This window comes from Acartia tonsa, chromosome 5 (genome assembly GCF_053477335.1).
Source record: "Acartia tonsa isolate MP-2025a chromosome 5, ASM5347733v1, whole genome shotgun sequence".
Classification (NCBI taxonomy): Eukaryota; Metazoa; Arthropoda; class Copepoda; order Calanoida; family Acartiidae; genus Acartia; species Acartia tonsa.
In genome coordinates, this window is record NC_137264.1 from 2255705 (window position 1) to 2274447 (window position 18743).

Consider the following 18743-nt stretch of genomic DNA (forward strand, 5'->3'; position numbering starts at 1 on the left):
GAGCCAGATCGGGGTCTGCAAACCTTCCACTAATGAGAGCACAGCATTTTATGAAATGCCGCGCTGTGATTGGCTGAAATTCGGCGCACCCCGATCTGGCTTACCACTAAAATGATTTAAAAATCCAGCTCTGCTCTCTTGTGTAGCTTTATTCTAAAACAGAGGAATTTAAAAAAAGTAAGTGCTTATAATATAGCAAGGCATTTTTTTTAATTAACTACTTTGTAGTGCCTTTAAATTGTAAATTATGCATTCAAACATTTTTAAAAGCGAAGCTTTTCTATAATTAGGGTCGGTCCGTCCGTACGTCCGTCCGTACGTCCGTAACGGATAGCTTTTTCCGTTAATTTAGGCATGTTAGAATTGTCCTATCGATTTCAAATTTTGCATGGTGATTCCTTTAGTAGTTAGGTACGATTTAGAAAGCGTAGCAACTCTATAATCATTACCAAAATGTCCGTACGTCCATTTTAAACATGTTGATTTTTTTACTTTTTTAACAACAAATTTTTATGTGATCAAATCATCGGATTGATCTGATTTTTGGTATATTGATTCCTGGGACAACAAAATATAATGTAATAAGCGAAGCAACTCTATAATCTAGCCCTAAAAATGTAAGTATGTCCATAAAAATTATCCTGTATCAAGCAGTTTTACAACAAATTTACTTACAATTTTGCTTTGACTCTTATAAATTTATATTATGATAATTAAGTTCTAACACTATACAAGTGTTAATGTCCGTTTGTCCTACCGTTTCAGTGCTTCGCTTTTATGGATGTTGTCATCCTTGTTTTTATTATTTATAATAAATAAATATTTACAACTAAAAACATTGTTAGTTTTTTATTATTTTTGAAAGTTTTTCTTCAATGATATTTTTAGATTTTTAAATAGAGAGTAGGATGAATATTGAATAATAAATGGCGGCTGTCTACAGTTGTGGCTGTCTATCCTGCATTTTAATATAAAAGATCAAAAATAAAAATAGCCATGGCCTTCTTCTGAACTGGCAGGCCAAAATGTGGTATTCGGCGACCCTGAGCCATGTTGTATGGCAACCCTGACCTCGGTTTGGAGGAGGGCCGAGGGCCCTCCCCCGAGTAACGGGGGAATGGGTCCACCTGACCCCTCCCCATGCTTTAAAACTGATTATAGATTTGACAGCCGCATTATGGCTAATCTGCATTGTTTGGTTCCCCACCCCTTTCCAGGGATGGGGGATAATTGTTGTCTATTTTGATTAATGTATGTATAGTTATATTGACTTTGATTTAGTATTAATTATTCCAATCTGTGTATTTATTATTTGTTGTATTATAAATCAGTAACCTTTAGACTCTGAATAAAGTAACATCTGAATAGATTCTGTTTGTTATTTGGTGATAGCTAGAGAAGCCCAGCTTCTCTATAATTATACGTGTCCACGTCTGTCCGCACTGCCGTAGTCATTTGAACTTGGGTAACGGCCATTAAACCGAGGCGGTTACCACAAAAACAGTACCCAGGATTCCATTACAGGCGCTACCTTTTTTTACAAAGCAGTGTTTTCTTCTTTTAAATTTTTTTCTTGTAATAGTTCATTAAAATGATTATTTTTTTTATAACAAGGATGACAACATCCATAAAAGCAAAGCTCTGAAATGGAAGGAAAAATAAACATTAACACTTGTAAACATTTGTAGAGTGTCAGAACTGAATAAACAGAATATTAATGCATAAGTCTAAACATAATTGTAAGTAAATTTTTTGCAAAACTATTTAAATACATGATACTGTTTAAGGACATACTTACATTTTTAGGACTTCATTACAGAGATGCTTCGCTTATGATATTGTACCTTGTAATCCAAAAATCAGATGAATGGGATAATTTTAACATACAAAAATTTGTTAAAAAGCCAAAAAAATAGCTTGTTTTAAATGATTATAGAGCTGCTTCTCTTTCTAAGTCGTACCTAACTGTTATTGGAATCAGCATGCAAAGTTTGATATCGATATGATAATTCTAACCTAATTATTTTAATTAACGAAAAGAGCAAACCGTTACGGACGGACCGACCCTAATAATAGAAAAGCTTCACTTTTAAAATCGTCCATAAAGCTCAATACCTTTATTTTCCTCTTATCATAAAATTATATGCGTTAGATTATCATTGCTCAAAAATCCTTATCCCAAATAATAAAAGCTATAATGCGCAAGTCTGTTGAGAAGGGTGTACACAAAACACCGAGTAGGCCAAACCAAACCTTTTCCCTGGGTAACAGAGGCGCCGGATATTTTCTTTTTGCGTCATTGATCATTCTAATACTTGTGCACATTACTAAAACTAAAAAAATGAAATTTTAAATTTATTTTTACTGAAAAACAAACAAAATTCAAATTTTTATTGACGGTATTTTTTTTAAATTAGCACAAATAATTTATATTTTCGTTTATTAATAAAAATGCGGCCACCCTGTTAGTGATTATTTTTCTCTCAATTCCGTGATTATAAATACATAACATCTTATTAATAAAAAAAATAAAAAAAAGTGAAGTATTACTCATTAAGGCTTATCTAGTGACAATTATTAATTCTTATTGTTTATTTAGTAAATGTGATTAATTTATACATTTTGTTAAAAAGTGAAATTTTTATGTGGAGAGAGCTTTCTACGTTGTGAAATTAGGGTGGGGTCAATTTTAATTTATTTACACGATTCAATTATTTTTATTAAGAGGTCAAATTTAAACTTTAATTTAAATAATATTTTCTAAATGTTATTAATTGTAAACGTTTTCGTAATGTAATTTTATGCAATTTTCTTTGGTATTAGTTGATATAAATTTTTATTTTCTCTAAATTATGTGATTATTAATAACATTTTCCCTTAATTAACTATAATTAAATACTTTTCCATATTATCACATTTTTCATCTATAATCAAACGAAATTAATTAAATTTCAACATTTTCTATGATATCATATGCGCGCGTTTTGATATTTTTACTACCTATGGAATTTTCAAATATTATTATTATTATTTATGGGGCCGGAGTTGTAATCATCCCCGCACCTCTCTTGGACGTCCCTGAAGCGAATAGCACACAGAAACTCGCGTAGAAAAATTTGCGTATATTTTAATATAACGCAATTCTTGCAATCCGTAATAAATTAAGTTTTTCTCATTTTTATAGACCTTCCGGTTCTATTGATTTACTGAAACTTTGCTGCAAGCCGTTTGGCAGCTATGTTATCTGAATTTAAATTTTTGCAGTCGAAATAATGACCTTATGAATATGTCTTAATAAATAAATATTTCAAAACTACTTTGAAAAAAAAAAAACAGTTGTAAGGGATAAACCATGAATTTTTTTTCCCGCTACAAAACTCCCTACGTCAATGAAGAAAATCATATAGGATACCTAGTGATGAATAATTTCTGACAGTGCTAAGTGGGTTAAATTAGACAATACTTTTATTAAAAAAAACACAATGTTTTTTGGGGGAGGGTGTGACAAATTATGATTTGTTATGTTTTAGGAATTTACCTATACCAAACTGTTGGAGCACCATAGACCCATATCAAATGTAGGGAAGGAGAAGCTATGAAGACATACATCCTTGTTAAACCAATACCAAATGTTGAATTAAAATATATTTATTATTTGTTATGTTGTTGTTAAATCATTATTTAAACTTTATTTGTTTATGGGGCTTTTTCTATTGCAGAAAGTAAAACTGATTCTGGGCTAAATCATATATCAATATCAAAGTTCATTATTGTTTCAGAGAGAGATGTGAATGTGTTCGTTCTTGTTAAATTGGGACAGCTGTCATAATTGCACTGCTCTACCGTTTTAGGTAACTCTTTCAGAGGGTACCACCGCCCAGAGACGTCCAGGGGGGGGGGGTAAAGTTAGATTACCCCCCCCTCCAACGAATTTTTCATTTTACCCCCCCCCAAAAAAATAAAAAATCTCCAACTACCTGAAAAAGTTTGTTTTACTTTTCTTTTTAATAATAAGATTCAAAATATTTATTTCAGTCAACATATTTAAACACAATTATATGATACGAATATTAACATAGGTATATTGTTTATATAGTTTTATTTTATTTTATTTATTTTAATACACAAGAAATATCAAATATGTTGCCTAGTGGCAGGACCTAACGCAAAACACAATGTGTAAATTTTTTAGTATAAAGTGGATTATTAAACAATAACACTGTGATCATGATTATAGATTTGGGCTGGTCGAATCCACTTGACATGGGGAAAAAATATTACCCTACCCACAAAAATTTCCAATCTTCCAGTTTGACGTCTTCCTTGCTAATAAATCATTTGAATAGTTTTGCTATGCAAAAAAAGATATCATTATTTTGTTGGGTGTATCTATCCTGATGAGTTTATAATTACGTTCTTTCTTATCACGAGTTATTTACATGATCTTTATTTTTGATAATTTCATTGATAAAGACATATTTAACTATTTTATTTTAAGACTAAAGGCTTTCATACATCGGGGGTTGGTCCGTTCATACGGTCAAGCAACCGTACGTAACAGTTAGATTAAATCATTATTGGGTTTATTGGAATCATCCTATATCGTTTTCAAAATTTGCATTATTATTCCTGTAGCAGTTAGATTTAAACTAGAGATAACCGAATCAACTCCAAATTCATTAGGTACTTTAAAGTTTCTATAATCATTAAAAACTTGTTTTGTTTCTTTAGGATGATACATTGGTGAAAATGTGTTTCCTTATCAAACCTTATGTATATGTTGTTGAGCTTTAATATTGTTTATTTTGTCATCCTTGTTTTTTTCCTACAAAAATCCTTTTTTCTACATTCTTTTTTTATTGCGCATTAAAAGAAAAAAATTTATACAATATTTTATTTTTAACCATCTAATTCAGTTCTTTGGTTACGCAAAAATTTAATTTATCTTTATAAAAATGATAATAAGTTAATTGATACCTATTTATACATTTTATTGACGTTAAAATTAAAATTCCTTTTATTAATATTTTTTTTTAGGAAATTGAAAAGAATATTTTGTATTGTAAAATTATTTTTAAAAATTTAAATATTCAAATATGAAATACACTTACATATTTTATTGGAAATTTTCCTTGGGATTAGGAGTAATAATTCTTTTTGATTTATAGATATTCATTTTCAATTGAGTTTAATGTGATGACGAAATTTTTGTTACATTTAGAGCAATAAATAAGCCAGTGTTGTGGAGTCAAAGCCGGAGCGCCCAGATCCACCATATTTGGCCGGAGCCGGGTCCACTTCTGGAAGCCTGGATCAGAGAGTAGCTAAAAAATAACAAAAAGTAAAAGATATATGTACTTTGATTAAACTTAAAGTTCAAATTTTATAATATTATTTGGAAACCCTCAAAAATTTTACTTTAGCACCTTCAAAAGTAAAAAATGGACTTTAAAAAATTTCCAACTAAGTTTTACTTGAGTTTTATTAATTTTAGGTAGTATACTTTTCTCAGAGGTCGCCGCCGGAATCGGAGCCACTAAAATTGAAGTGGACCAACAACACTGAAATAAGACATATTCGCAGCAGTTTGATAGCTAATTTGCCGTTGCGTCTATGTATTTCTGCAGCAACCGCGCCATTTATATCATGTAATATCCCTTTAAGATACATATTTTTAATTTAAATTTACACCTACCTATCAATTACCTCATGCGGGCGATGCTGCGACTTTGGTTCAAAAACTAAGGGGAGCCAAATCTCTCCACTTCTGTCCAAACACCCGGGGTATAAGGTTAATTAAAACTCAATAGACAACCAACTATTTGATTGCACGACAATAGTCTGAAAGTCCTAACTGTGAATGGTATTGAGTTTCGCCTATTTTTGGCCAAGGCATTCCCCCATACGTAGTCTATTAATGTCGCGCATCTAACATAGCAGCAGTAGAAACTATTTTAACGTTATTATTTTAGTTATGACGCAATGTTCCGAGAGTTGAACTCCCCCACGACGAGCGGATGCGCCACGTGTTAAACCACGGTTGCGGGTAAATAAATACCTTGAGAGTTATTTGATTATTTTGCAGATATAAAATGTTCTCATAATGTTAGAATCCAGTTAGAAACACAGACCTAGAAAGTTAAACAGAGGTTTAGCTTATAGAAAGGTAAGCCACAATTTAGAATTAATAAGCTAGAATTTAGGTTTAATATAGCAAATGATTTCAAACAATTGAATGACAAAAAATATATTTGGTTTTCAATAGCAGTGGTTCTTTATCCATTCTTATTACGTTCTTTAATCTTAGGACATGGAGTTTCTTTGTGTTTAAGGCTGGGTTTAGGAATCTTAGATTGTGTGTAAAATTAAATAAGATTAAGCATCTAAAATAATGCCTTATTTAGTTACAGTATTTAGTCATTTATGGAAGATACCTGTTAAATATATGCTTAAACTTAGTCTGATATTTTGAAAGTTAGATAATCTTATTGTTAATTTCATTTTGCATTAAAATTGTGTTAAGGCTCTTTATGCTTCGCATCCTATGGATATAATTCTCCTTGTTTTGATACATTTAGTAAAAAAAAATTTGTATTCTAACGCATTTAAAGTCACTTTGGGTAGGTTTTTCATTTAGTAATACCTAATAGTTCGAAAATTAGACGAAATATAGCAAGATTTTTCCAGTTTATAGCATATTAGTTTTAAACAAGGATAACAACGTACGTTAGAGCGAAGCTCAAGATATCAGACAAACGATTATTTGCAAGATCTCATCGAGTATAAAATAATAAGACAATTTATATTGATAAATACTTACTATAAGGCTTTATACACAATCGTATCGTCTTGGGCATAGCCAGGTAAAAATTTGAAGTAGGCAAATAATAAGTTTATAAGCTGAGTAAAATATCAGCCTTTGTGTTGCTGGGCTTCCCAAATTATTCGTTATCGTTACAGGAATCCGTTTGGAAGGTTTAGAATCGTTAGGAAGATTCTAACATGAAGAAAGGCACTGATCTTATTCTTAACATAAGGAAAGGTACTAATCTCAACAAGAACAAACATTTTAGACCGCGTAGTGTTTCTTTTTTAAAAAGACGTTACCTATATTTTTAATATTTTGATTGTTACTAAGGCGTTTTGAAACTTGAATTTAAAGTTTGTTTATTTGTTTAAAGATCATTATTTACTTTAATATTACAATGTGTGTGTCAATGATGATAATATAATTTTGTGGTGTTTAATAACTGTTTTATTCATAATGGTTATAGATGTAATTAATGCAACTCGCTACCATGCACAGTTGGGACTTCTCAGACAAAGGTCGTGCATCTCAGAGAGTTGGTTGTCTGATGGGTGAATGGACGCTTTACAACGCAATCATAAGTATTGCATGTATGTTTCAAGGTGCGTGGAGGTCTAGTACCCGAAGCGACACCTAGCCCCTAGAGTCTTAACTCTTTTATAGATGTAATTAAACTGATTTTAAACATCTTTCATACTTTTGTCCATACGTAGCATAGCGTTAAGTCCTTAGAGCCTTTCTTGGCTTTACAAACACGCAATAAATCTGACGGTCATACACTAGCCTAAGCTTGTGCTACGCAAAAAAGCGTAAATACTGCATTATTGAGTAGTTGTAGTATTAGAAAAAGAGAACGTGTTGATTTAACCTAAGGAATGTTAAGGCCTAAACTTAATATAATACCTATAATAGAGGTTTCTAAAGAGAATAAGTTACAGTAGATTTACAACAAAATAACATAATGTAATTCATTTTGACACAGTACTTATATTTATAGAAACAGCAAAAATCTTTGTAGCTGAAAGGTGTTTTTTTTTATAGGAATAAGCGCCGGGCCTAGTATTTACACGATTTAGCGGAAAAATTAAAATTTTAGATTATATTAATTTATTAAAAATTAAATTAAAGATTTTTATTGAAGTCAAAGCTGTGAATATGTAAACGTCAAATGTGTCATATTCATGTTCGAAAAAAATCATTTATTACAAGTTGTTTTGTTATAACACTACTGGGCCTATTTAAGCCTCAATACTTGCCTCTTTTTTTCTCCCCATCTCTTTGTTTATATTACACATTTCTCTCTAAATTCTCTTCTTGTCTTTTCCAAATTTTTAAGAATACTCTTTTTCACCCTTCCCCCCTCCCCCTTCTTGATTGTATATTTACATAAAATAAAAAATGGTCCAAAAATTTAAGACAGTAATAAAATTAAAAACCTTAGATTTATTCAATTATTGAAACTTTTTTATTAACATAAAGCTTTTTAGTAGGTTTTTACCCCCCCCCCCCACCCCATCTCTCACTCCCCTTTTAAAATGCTCTGACCGCTGCTGACTAGCTCGCTGTGTGGGTCTGTGTGTGTGTGTGCTGTGTCTATTCCTAATATGGCTAGTCAATACTCGGCAGTCACTGGGACAAGGCCCAGGCCAATATATATAGGCCTTGAAATTTACAGACATATTCGAGTCTGCCTAGCCTCCCCCCTTCCCCCACCCATACTTTCAACTTAAATTGAAACTAGTGTGTGTATGTGTGTGCAAAATAATGAATATACACAATATTATTGAACTGTTTTAAAATGCAGAAGGCTGACTTCTATTACTCAGGCTTTCCTTTTTTTTTATTTACACAATTCAATTATTAATGTCCCAAATTGAATGAAGTCTGAATTTGTAGTAATTATGTTTTACTTGTGAAATGATACCGTGTTTGTTTATTTATCGTGTCCAGTTCATTTTGGATAAAAACTAGTGATTCATAAATATTAACTTACGCAAAAGAAATGTTGATGTATGTATATTGAAGTTTATGAAACTTTTTCAAAATATTTGAAATATTTAAGTGACAAGCATGGAGAGGTCTAAAGCATTAAAGGAATGTCTTAAGTCGAGCCACCTTATACAGAAAATCTTTTTATAAAAACCTTTTTTTTCGCCTAGCTAAAATGCTGTTTTGTTTTTATTTCATTTTATTTCCTATTCCGACAGAAAACCTTTCCATAGGACCCATTAATATATTTAAATTGGTGCTTTACCTCAAAGGGCCTAACGAGCACTGAATCCCCCCCCCCCCTTGTTTTAATGAATCAAATTGAAAAAAAGGGTGGTGTTATTTTTTTTCTTCTCTATTTTCCAACCCATTTTCAATGTATTTAAAAACTAATTAGGTGGGGGGGGGGGGGGGGGTTCACAATGCACAATCGACACTTCAAGGGAATGTACCAATTTTTTCAATATTTCTCTGAACTCGCAGGTACAATCTCCAAGAATCTTAGAATGTTTGTAAAAAGCTTTTTAGGACAAACATAAATAAAAAGACTTATTTTTTTTAATTTAGGAAGTTATATTTATTGTGTTGGAAAAAAAATAAATACAGAAAATATCATAGGTTATGGTTTAAGCGCATTTACTCTATCACTTACACCATAACCTGTGCTTTAGTCTATCCATTTTATTAATCAAGTTACCAAGCCTTGTCTGCAATTAAAGATAGAATTACAGCTTAACAGTTTTTTTCACTATACGTTCAGTCTAGTTAAATTAAAATAGTTATTTCTCGCATCGTATTATAAAAAGCTTTCCGCGGATATAGAATTTACAATTATAAGATTAAAACCAGTTTTTTTATCCCCGAGGTGCTGAAGGCACTGGCTAAAAAAACTGGTTTTAATCTTATGATTGTATATTTTTATATTCGTAGAAAGCTGTATATAATACGATGCTAGACATAGTTTTTTCGTATGGATAAGAACCGGTTCCTATCCACCGGATTCGAATGAATACGAGAAAATCTTTTTCCGCTGTTCGATTCACTTGTCTTTCTCTTTCCCGAAATTGTTTTTTTTAATAATATTTTAATAATATTACAGTTTGATTAAGTTATCTTATATTTATTACTTGAAGGGCAAAGTAGATTTTTATTCATTTATTTAAGAACAAATTTAAATATCTTATTGAGTTAAAATTCCTTTATAGCTACCTAGGTTGAAGTCATAATAAAAAAACATTCATATACCTATTTTTAAACCATTCTTGCCATCAAATGCTTTACGGAGTATAAAAAAATAAAACATGAATACTTAATAATTTCCCCCTTGATTTACGATATCTACAATAACAACCCCTCCTCCCCCCTTTCGTCAAAAATAAGCCGCAACTATTTAGTATAATGTATATATGAATTTGCAAAATGATAAGTTTTTAAAAGTTTTAATTTTGTTGCAGTATATAATATAATAGGCCATTTTGATAGTCATTTCATAACTTAATATCACTGTTAATTCTGCCTGGCATGGTACATTATTGTGATGTTATTTTATATAACACAAAAAGCCTGTAAAACCCAGAAAATATGATGCATCATACACTGCGACATACCAGTTATATTGGATGCAATAACATTGGATAAGATCTTTCTTGGTGTAAAAAAAAAATACCAGATGAATTATTGAATTTTTTTCATGATTTCTGGAAAGTTAATTATTAGATGTCTTGATTGTCTTCTTAATTCATTAAAATTGCAGGTTTTACGCCTTAAACTCAAAATCATACTACATATTATTTAAGTTTTTTTTGGAAAAAAAAAGATATCACTAATACATAGGTATTCAATTAAATTGTCAATTATAAAATTGATAAGATACATACATCCAGTTGTTTAAATAAACAAAACTTCAATTTAAAGTCTACAACAGACACTGTCTTTTTGTGCATTTATTTTTTATTTATAAGAAAATGTCTTTCTTGGAAATATTCTTTAATTGTATAAGAGCTGTTTCTTTAAATCATTTTTAATATGAAAGAAAAAAAACGTTTGAAATGATTAAAAGTTGACATTAAGGAGAAAAAAGGGCACATATGGAAGGGTCGTCATGGATTTTGGAAATGGAATAGAAAAATCATTTCTTTTTAATATTAGAATAAGATTGTCTAAGATTACATAATATTTGTTTATTGGTGTAAAGGGGTAAGAGTGACGTTTTCACATCTTTGTAATATTTAGACAATATAGAATGGCATCTCAATTAAATTGATTCTTAGTTGAAAAACTTTAGAAAACTTTTCTATTTATTATATTATGTGTGTCCCTATCTGTAAGAGTTGAAGGGAGGAATATAAATATGAATATGCATATATGTGCCTTAAATTTGCAATTCTGAATTTTTGCAGCGCATTTATATATTGCCGGGTGTGCAAAAACATAAGAAATTAAAATCGAATCTGTTGACTTAATTTTTAAATAAAAGCAAAAACACAAGACGTTTGTTAAAAACAAAATAAGCTATCTAGAATAGTACCCTTCCAATGTTAAAAGCTTTTGATTTTTATATTTTGAAATAAAAATTAATTTGTCATTTGTGTCATTTTAACTCCACCAACCCTCCTTCCCCTCCCCAAACAGAGCCCAAGCAGTTCAGCGGTTACCGAGATCTTCAGACTGGCAGACATACTGACTTTCGGTTTTACTTAATATTAAAGATTTTTGAGCACCTTAGGCTTTTATTATATATTTATGTATATATTAGAGGACCACAGGATTGGGTAGGATGCAAATTTTGAATACTAACCCTGATCAAAAAAACTTTCAAAATCAAGGCTCTATGTCAAGGATTCCTTCCCTCAAAGGCCATGACGTTAATTTTTAAGATACATGTGGGTTGAATTGAGATATAACATAAAAGATGTAAGTTTATAGAGGACTTATGAATGGCAATGTCTTTCATATTGTACTGGGAATGTTAAATTATGTTATGATACTCGATTCTGACCCAATCCTGAAGTCCCCTAATGTATAATCAGTGTTTCGGAGCCGTTTGATTTTGGTGCGGCTCCGACTCCGGCTCCGGCTCCAACCTAAAATTAATAAAAACTCGACATATATTTTTTCCCCATAAAAAAAAAAATATTTTTTATTTATGACTTTTGAAGGTTTAAAAAGTTCAATTTTTGATAAAAAATGGACTTGAAAAACTTAAAAGGGGCATTTGCACATGAAAAAACAGAGTTACCCAATTATAATTTATAAAAAATCTCTTTATTTATCTAGTCCGGAGCCGTAGCCGTTTTTTAACGAAAATACGGCTCCAGCTTCGGCTCCAGCAAAATATGGCGGCTCCACGGCTCCCGGCTCCGAAACACTGGTATAATATATAATATTTTGCAATATTTGTGTTCGTCACTGATAAGACCAATTCTGCATGCTTTCCTTCAACAATGCCAGAGAAACAGGCATAGGACAATCAATGATTAAAAATATTCCTCCCAAATTCAATTTGGATAAGCTTGAAATTATAGGAGAAGATATATAACAGAAATTATTTAAATTAGATTTTCTGGTGTGTGATATATCAGGGATCTAAAAGGATAAGCCAATGGCCAATAAATTGATGTACATCTACAATGATGACACACTGAATTACCCCTACTGTAGATTTTAGTTGGTGGTTGAAACAGTTGGACACTAAACTTGATAAATCAAATAATTAAAATACTATTAAAGTCCCCAAAGTTGCTAAGCCAACAAATAAGAAAACGTTATTATAAAACTTATGGAACTAGTGTAATTAACAGCCTAAAAATCCTTCCCTGTATACTATCCTTTAACCCCTGCACTTTCATTTTAAAGGGGGGAGGCGGATGTGCCACTTATTAAAACCAAAAGTAAAACGATCCGCACATCAGCCTCCCCATTTAAAATGTATTTTTTTATGAAGTTGGTTTAGTTTAAGATTCCAAATACCTTTAGATTTTCTGATGCTCTTTAATTATCCCAAATCCCTGGCAATGTTATATACTTGGTGCAAACATTTTATTACCCAACTATTTATTCTTTTCTTCTTCCTTTTTCCTGATGCGGCCAAAACAGTTTTGCGCCATTTTTATAAAACTTTATCAATTTTATAAAAAAGAATATTAAGCTGAATCATTCTTGTATCTAATTATGACTTATAAAATGAAAATTTAGACCCTAGAAATAATGTTTGGAATTAATCTTTAATACAAAGTAGAATGATGTCTGTCCGTCCGTCTGTTTGTCTGTCCGTCCCTTATGATCTCTGTAACCACTGAACCGATTGGATTCTACTCTTCAGGGAATATACCTACTGGTCCTGTGGTGGTTTTAGGCTATTTCCTTGGGGGGTGGGACACCCCCAATCCCCCCAAAAAACAAAAATCCCCCCCTCCATTTTTTTTGTCTGAAGATTTCCTTGGTCCTTTTACGAATTTCGCCAAAAAAAATTTTTTATCACCTCTTGGGTCAAAGCCCCTAGAGGCTAGGGGCGAAGCCGCTAGTTTTATATAAAGAGCAAGGACGTTCAAGGATTGGGAGTGGGGAGGGGGGGGGGGGGGGGGTGCGGACGCGGGGATATTATTCTTGGAATTGTTGATAACAACGTAAATACTAAATAACTAACATCCCAATTATCGCAGATAACCATTTCTTTGATTGCACAACCCTTAACTTGATGTCGTAACTGTAATGAGTTGTACCTGTTTTTAGCTAAGGCATTCTTTCTATTTTAACAGTTATCAGTGCAAAAAGCTGGAGTTAGTAGTACTTTAACTTCTCTAGTATGACAAGGCGACTTAATATCTTGGGTCAACTAACATGAAAAAACCTAAAATCTTTGGCTGAATTGAACAGATGGAATTTGTGTAAATTCTATTTTATTTTACAAGGACATTTTTTTCAATTTTAATTATAATTGACAAACTGTATTTTGTGGTGGGACAAGAAAATAATTGTAATTTAATACATTTAGGCTTTTTCCAGGGATTAAAGGGATAATACCTATAGCTTTATTTTTTCTTGTGTATGGACTTACTACCTAATCAGTACTTTTCAGTTCCTTAGTAGCGCTTGGTGGCCCATCTCCTACTTTTTAGGGGATGACACCCCTCCTTTTTATAGGGTGGCTCTTCGTAAGGAGGACAAAAGTTGTGTTAACATATTCTTGCTTTTTTTTCTGTATTTTTCTTTGTTCTATATATTTGAACAATGTCACTGGAACATTTTTCGGCCTTTTTACTTTTTTACTTATGTTGCTTTTTATTAGCAAAATCTTTTATTTTAGATATAGAATATTTCTGTTATAAATATAATTTTACTCTATAAGAAAACAACCCATTTATAGCATAAACTGAAATACTCCTCGTTATTTTGCGTTTTAATTTGATGTCTTTCCCTTTACCTAATTAAAATTCAGAAATACCTTTTCTAACCATTAATATTGAATTAATTTTAAACTAGAATTAGCTGAATTTCAAAATATTTATGAATGTATGAAAGGGACTAAAGGTATCATCGTAGCAATGGAAAAAATATATATTTTATGTTTTAAAAAACTTTTCAGTTAAAAAATGAATACTATGAAAGAAACTCGAGTTTTTGTAGTATTTAGTTCAAGAATTCCAATTCTTGATGGTTGCTAGTGAAAACATGAATTTGATATTAATAATTGATAGTGAATAAATGAATTAAATAGTTAAATGATTGTCTGGTTCCCCACCTCCAGAATGAAAATCAATAGGTACATTTTTATGAAAACTTTGAAAAATCCGCAAATAATGTTTTTTTTAAAAATCTTTGAAATTTTACCTATGTCATATATATTTATAATGAGAAATGTAAATAGACCAAATTTTTGAGAGTTTAACAAGACATTATAGTATGATAGGTATAATTTATAACCACTATGTACTTTTAAAACTAACTTCCTTTGTTGATAATTCTTAGCTAAACTGCATCAACGCAAAAGGTATACATTTGAAAAAGAAAAAAAAACTAATATTTAATAATGTTTGTACATGGAGGACGTATAATATCGAGTTCCCAAAGTTGTTAAGCCAACAAATAAGAAAGCGTTATTATAAACTTTTGGGACTAGTGTAATAAACAGCCCATTGTCCCCTTTCTCTCTCTCCGAAAATATGTCTTAAAATTAAGAAAATAGTGGTATTCAATAAAGAGGAATTATCAGGGCATCAAGTGTGATTTCCATTCAAATTTCTCCTCAATTCATGATAAAGAGAGAAGTAATTTGTGCTTGTATTGCGTAAAATCCGTGAGTTAGCTTCAGTCGAAAGTTATTAAGTCATTGACAAAATGCATAGTATAATTAAACGCATATTTAATAACAATTAGACTTAATAATCACTTTCGACTAAAGCTAACTCTCGGATTTTACGCAATACAAGCACAAACTACTTCTCCCTTTAAAGGAATATATACAAATGTTGCTTATATGATTGAAGTTTAAGAATATACGTTCCTTTTTGAGCTTGTACTAGTAATTAATTTATTATTTAATAAATAATTATCCTATTTAACCTTCAAAATAAAATCATTTTTCGGTCATTTTTTGCAGCTTCCATGATATTGATTAAGGTAACTGAAAAGTTTTTTTAGAAGCAACAGAAAATTTGAATTTTTAGATATTTTAAAGGGGTAGTTGCACGAAATGCATTAAAACTTTGAATTGCATATATTTGAAAGACTTTCAATTTTCTACCTTGTAGTTTTAAAAATATTAAGACTTAAAAATTGCATTCTTCTGATATATGCAATTTATATAGCTGGCTTATGTTAACAAAAACAGCATTACGACTAATTTAGTGATTTCTTATTGTAATGCAAAATTATATATGTTTGATGGTAAACTTGTAACTTATGCTCGAAACCAATTTTCTGAATTGTACTCCATGCAACTATCCCTTTTAACCTATTTATTTTCGCGTATGTTAAACATGATGAACATACTATAAGAAAAATGGAGTAGGTTTTCCACATAAATGTTTACATTGTTAAAATCCAGTGTTAATCAAAACTAATACCTAAATAATTTACTTTAAGTGTTTTCTAATTTTGAACATGTTTCAATATTTTCAAACAAAGGAGTAATAAAACACAAAAAATAGGTATAAAAGAAAGATTTTAATATTATGAAAAATTATTTGTTTTTGGTATATGAAGTATATTTATAAGGGTTAGGTCGGATATCCGGTCTGGCTGGTTATCCGGCCGGATATCCGGCCATTTTCAATATCTTTTCTAATGGCTCTTTTGTGAAATTATGTGTAATTGTAAGTATTATCATGTTTTTAAACTAGAATTTATACTGCTCGGTTTTAACTTTGTTTTATAGAATACCATTACCTATCCATATTAATGACAAAATAAGGAAAGAAACTGCGTTATTTCCTAATATTAGGAAATGCCTCAACTGTCTGTTTGCTTCAAATTTTCTCGCAGGGATAGACATACTGAATACTATTTATATTAGTAAGGGATAATTATGTCCAAAAGTAAGCTGTCAAAAAAGAAAAGTTTATAAAAATTGGAATACTGTTAGAAATATTCTTCTATATATCATATGCACTTTAAACCTGTTGTAGGATTATTGTAGGGATTGATGATTCATAAAATATAGTATTTTTGGGCATATCTGACTCGGTCTGACTGAAGTACAGACCGACGTACAAGACATACCTTAGATATTGAAAAACGAAAAAAATCCTCATAATATTATTTAAATACTTTCTGTTTTTTTTTATAAATATTTGTGAAATGTCTCATGAGTTTAACTAATGATTTAAAATATGAGTATTGTCTCTGGAATTTTTTTCAGTTCTCTTTTAAAGTGACTTTGTTTTTAATTAAACCCCCATACGACATTATATTATACAGTACTAGGATGCTTGTCCCTAGAATCAAGTGGCTTTGTATTCGAAGGGGTAGAAAAGGGAAGATACATACATAGCTTAAAACCATCCCAGACCCTATGCAAAGCGTCTCTCCAATGGAGAACTCCATCGGTTCAGCATTTTTCGACAAGAATAAGGTATAACCAACAAGTGAAAAAATCTTAAATAATATTTTGAGGGCTGATGAAGAGGTCGTCAATTTTACTGTATGCCCCCCCCCCCCCTTCACGACAGCTGAAAAACACGTTCAAAGACTTAAATTTTTTTTGCAATAATATTACTAAAATTACTATTATGTGCAGAAATGATAATCCGTATTCTATTATCAAAAACAATAGCGCTACGCCTCCTAGAAGCCTCTAAGGGCCTTTAAGGTGGGGGAAGTCTACACTAGGGGATTTTTTTTTCCCGGCTTTTTTTGAAATTCAAGTAGTGCCGTTGCAATTATTATGCCTTTTGGTGAAAAAACACTTGTGTAAAAATTTTAACCATTTTGGACAAGTATTATGCCCAGTAATTTCACTTTGAAATTTTGACGCCCCCCTTATGGGGGTCAAAAAATCATTGCATCAGAACTATGGCTTCATGGTGCTCCCTGAATAGGTCTTGAGGAGTAGAATCAGGAATTTTTGAAATTTTGAAAATATCTCGTTCCTAGCCTGAGAAAAGTTCAAAAAACCTATAAAAATTGGCCAATTTTCAAAAATGGCGTTTTTTAGGGGTTTTTTGAACTTTTCTCAGTCTAGGAACAAGATATTTTCAAAATTTCAAAAATTCCTGAATTTACTCCTCAAGACCTATTCAGGGAGCACCATGAAGCCATAGTTCTGATGCAATGATTTTTTGACCCCCATAAGGGGGGCGTCAAAATTTCAAAGTGAAATTACTGGGCATAATACTTGTCCAAAATGGTTAAAATTTTTACACAAGTGTTTTTTCACCAAAAGGCATAATAATTGCAACGGCACTACTAGAATTTCAAAAAAAGCCGGGAAAAAAAAATCCCCTAGTCTACACCCCCATTATCAATTTAAGTTAAAAAAGAAAAAGATTTTTGGGGAAGGGGCATTTTTTGGGAGAGGGGAGAAACCATCTCACAAAATAGTTAAAAACATTTCCTGGACCTATAAGAAGCTTCACTGTAAAAGAGAACCATATGATATTGGTTGAACGGTTAGCGAGATCCTTCGCTACAGACAATAAAAAACTTACTACTTCATATAATAGAATTGATCTACCTAAGGACAAAAAAGGTTTAGAGCTGTACTACAATTAGGACGAGTTTTTTCTTAGGTAGATAAGCTTTTTTCAGATAGCAATTATTAACTAGTTTGTAATTATTTAAAAGAGAACTTTTTCTATAATTAGGGTTGGTCCGTCCGTCCGGATCAGTTAGCTTTTTCCGTTAATTTAGTCATTACATTAAGGTAGCACCTCTATAAGCAAGTCCTAAAAATGTAAGTATGTCCTTGAACAGTATCCAGTAATTAAGCAGTCCTGCAACAAAGTTTGCTAGATTTATACAATTAAAAACAGCTCATTAAGTTCTGGCACTCTTTGACTGTTAATGTTGGTTTGTTTTACCGTTTTAAAGCTTCGCCTTTATGGATGTTGTAATCCTTGTTCTATGCAGTGAAGAAGAGGGGGGGGGGGGCTAATTAAGATGTCCAATTAAGGTGTATGGGTTTTAGCGGAATTTTAAGTTTGAAAATGAGCTTTAACGTGTCATCTTTCACTGTAAAACATAATGACACAGAAAACTATTATTTTTTTTTAAATGCAAAACTTTTCTACATACACGGGTTATGTCTGGACGTTTAGGAACAATGTTCAATGCACAACTTAACTTTACTATGATAATGACTTGAATTTTATTTAGTTCTGCTATATTATTATTATTTTGAATATTCGTTAGTTCTTTTCGTTAATTTAGGCATGTTAGAATTATCCCATCGATCCCAAACTTTGCATGGCCATTCCTGTAGTAGTTAGGCAGGATTTAGAAAGCGTAG

At 31.2% G+C, this 18743-nt stretch overlaps 1 protein-coding gene across 6 annotated transcripts in view; it reads left to right on the top strand.

Moving 5' to 3' along the window:
• The first annotated feature begins 6016 nt into the window (after positions 1 to 6016).
• The window catches only part of KrT95D (phosphofurin acidic cluster sorting protein KrT95D), a 64152-nt gene continuing 51425 nt past the window's right edge, over positions 6017 to 18743 (top strand). For 2 of the 6 annotated variants that reach the window (XM_080159822.1, XM_080159824.1), the window contains exon 1: positions 6017 to 6166. Coding sequence is in view for 2 of the 6 variants with exons in the window: in XM_080159821.1 (XP_080015947.1) it covers positions 14518 to 14558 (41 nt within the window). In the remaining 4 variants the exon portion in view is untranslated. Of the gene's footprint in view, positions 6167 to 14405; positions 14559 to 18743 lie in introns of those variants that run through there. The other 4 variants (XR_013879367.1, XM_080159821.1, XR_013879366.1 and 1 more) reach the window with 2 other exon arrangements.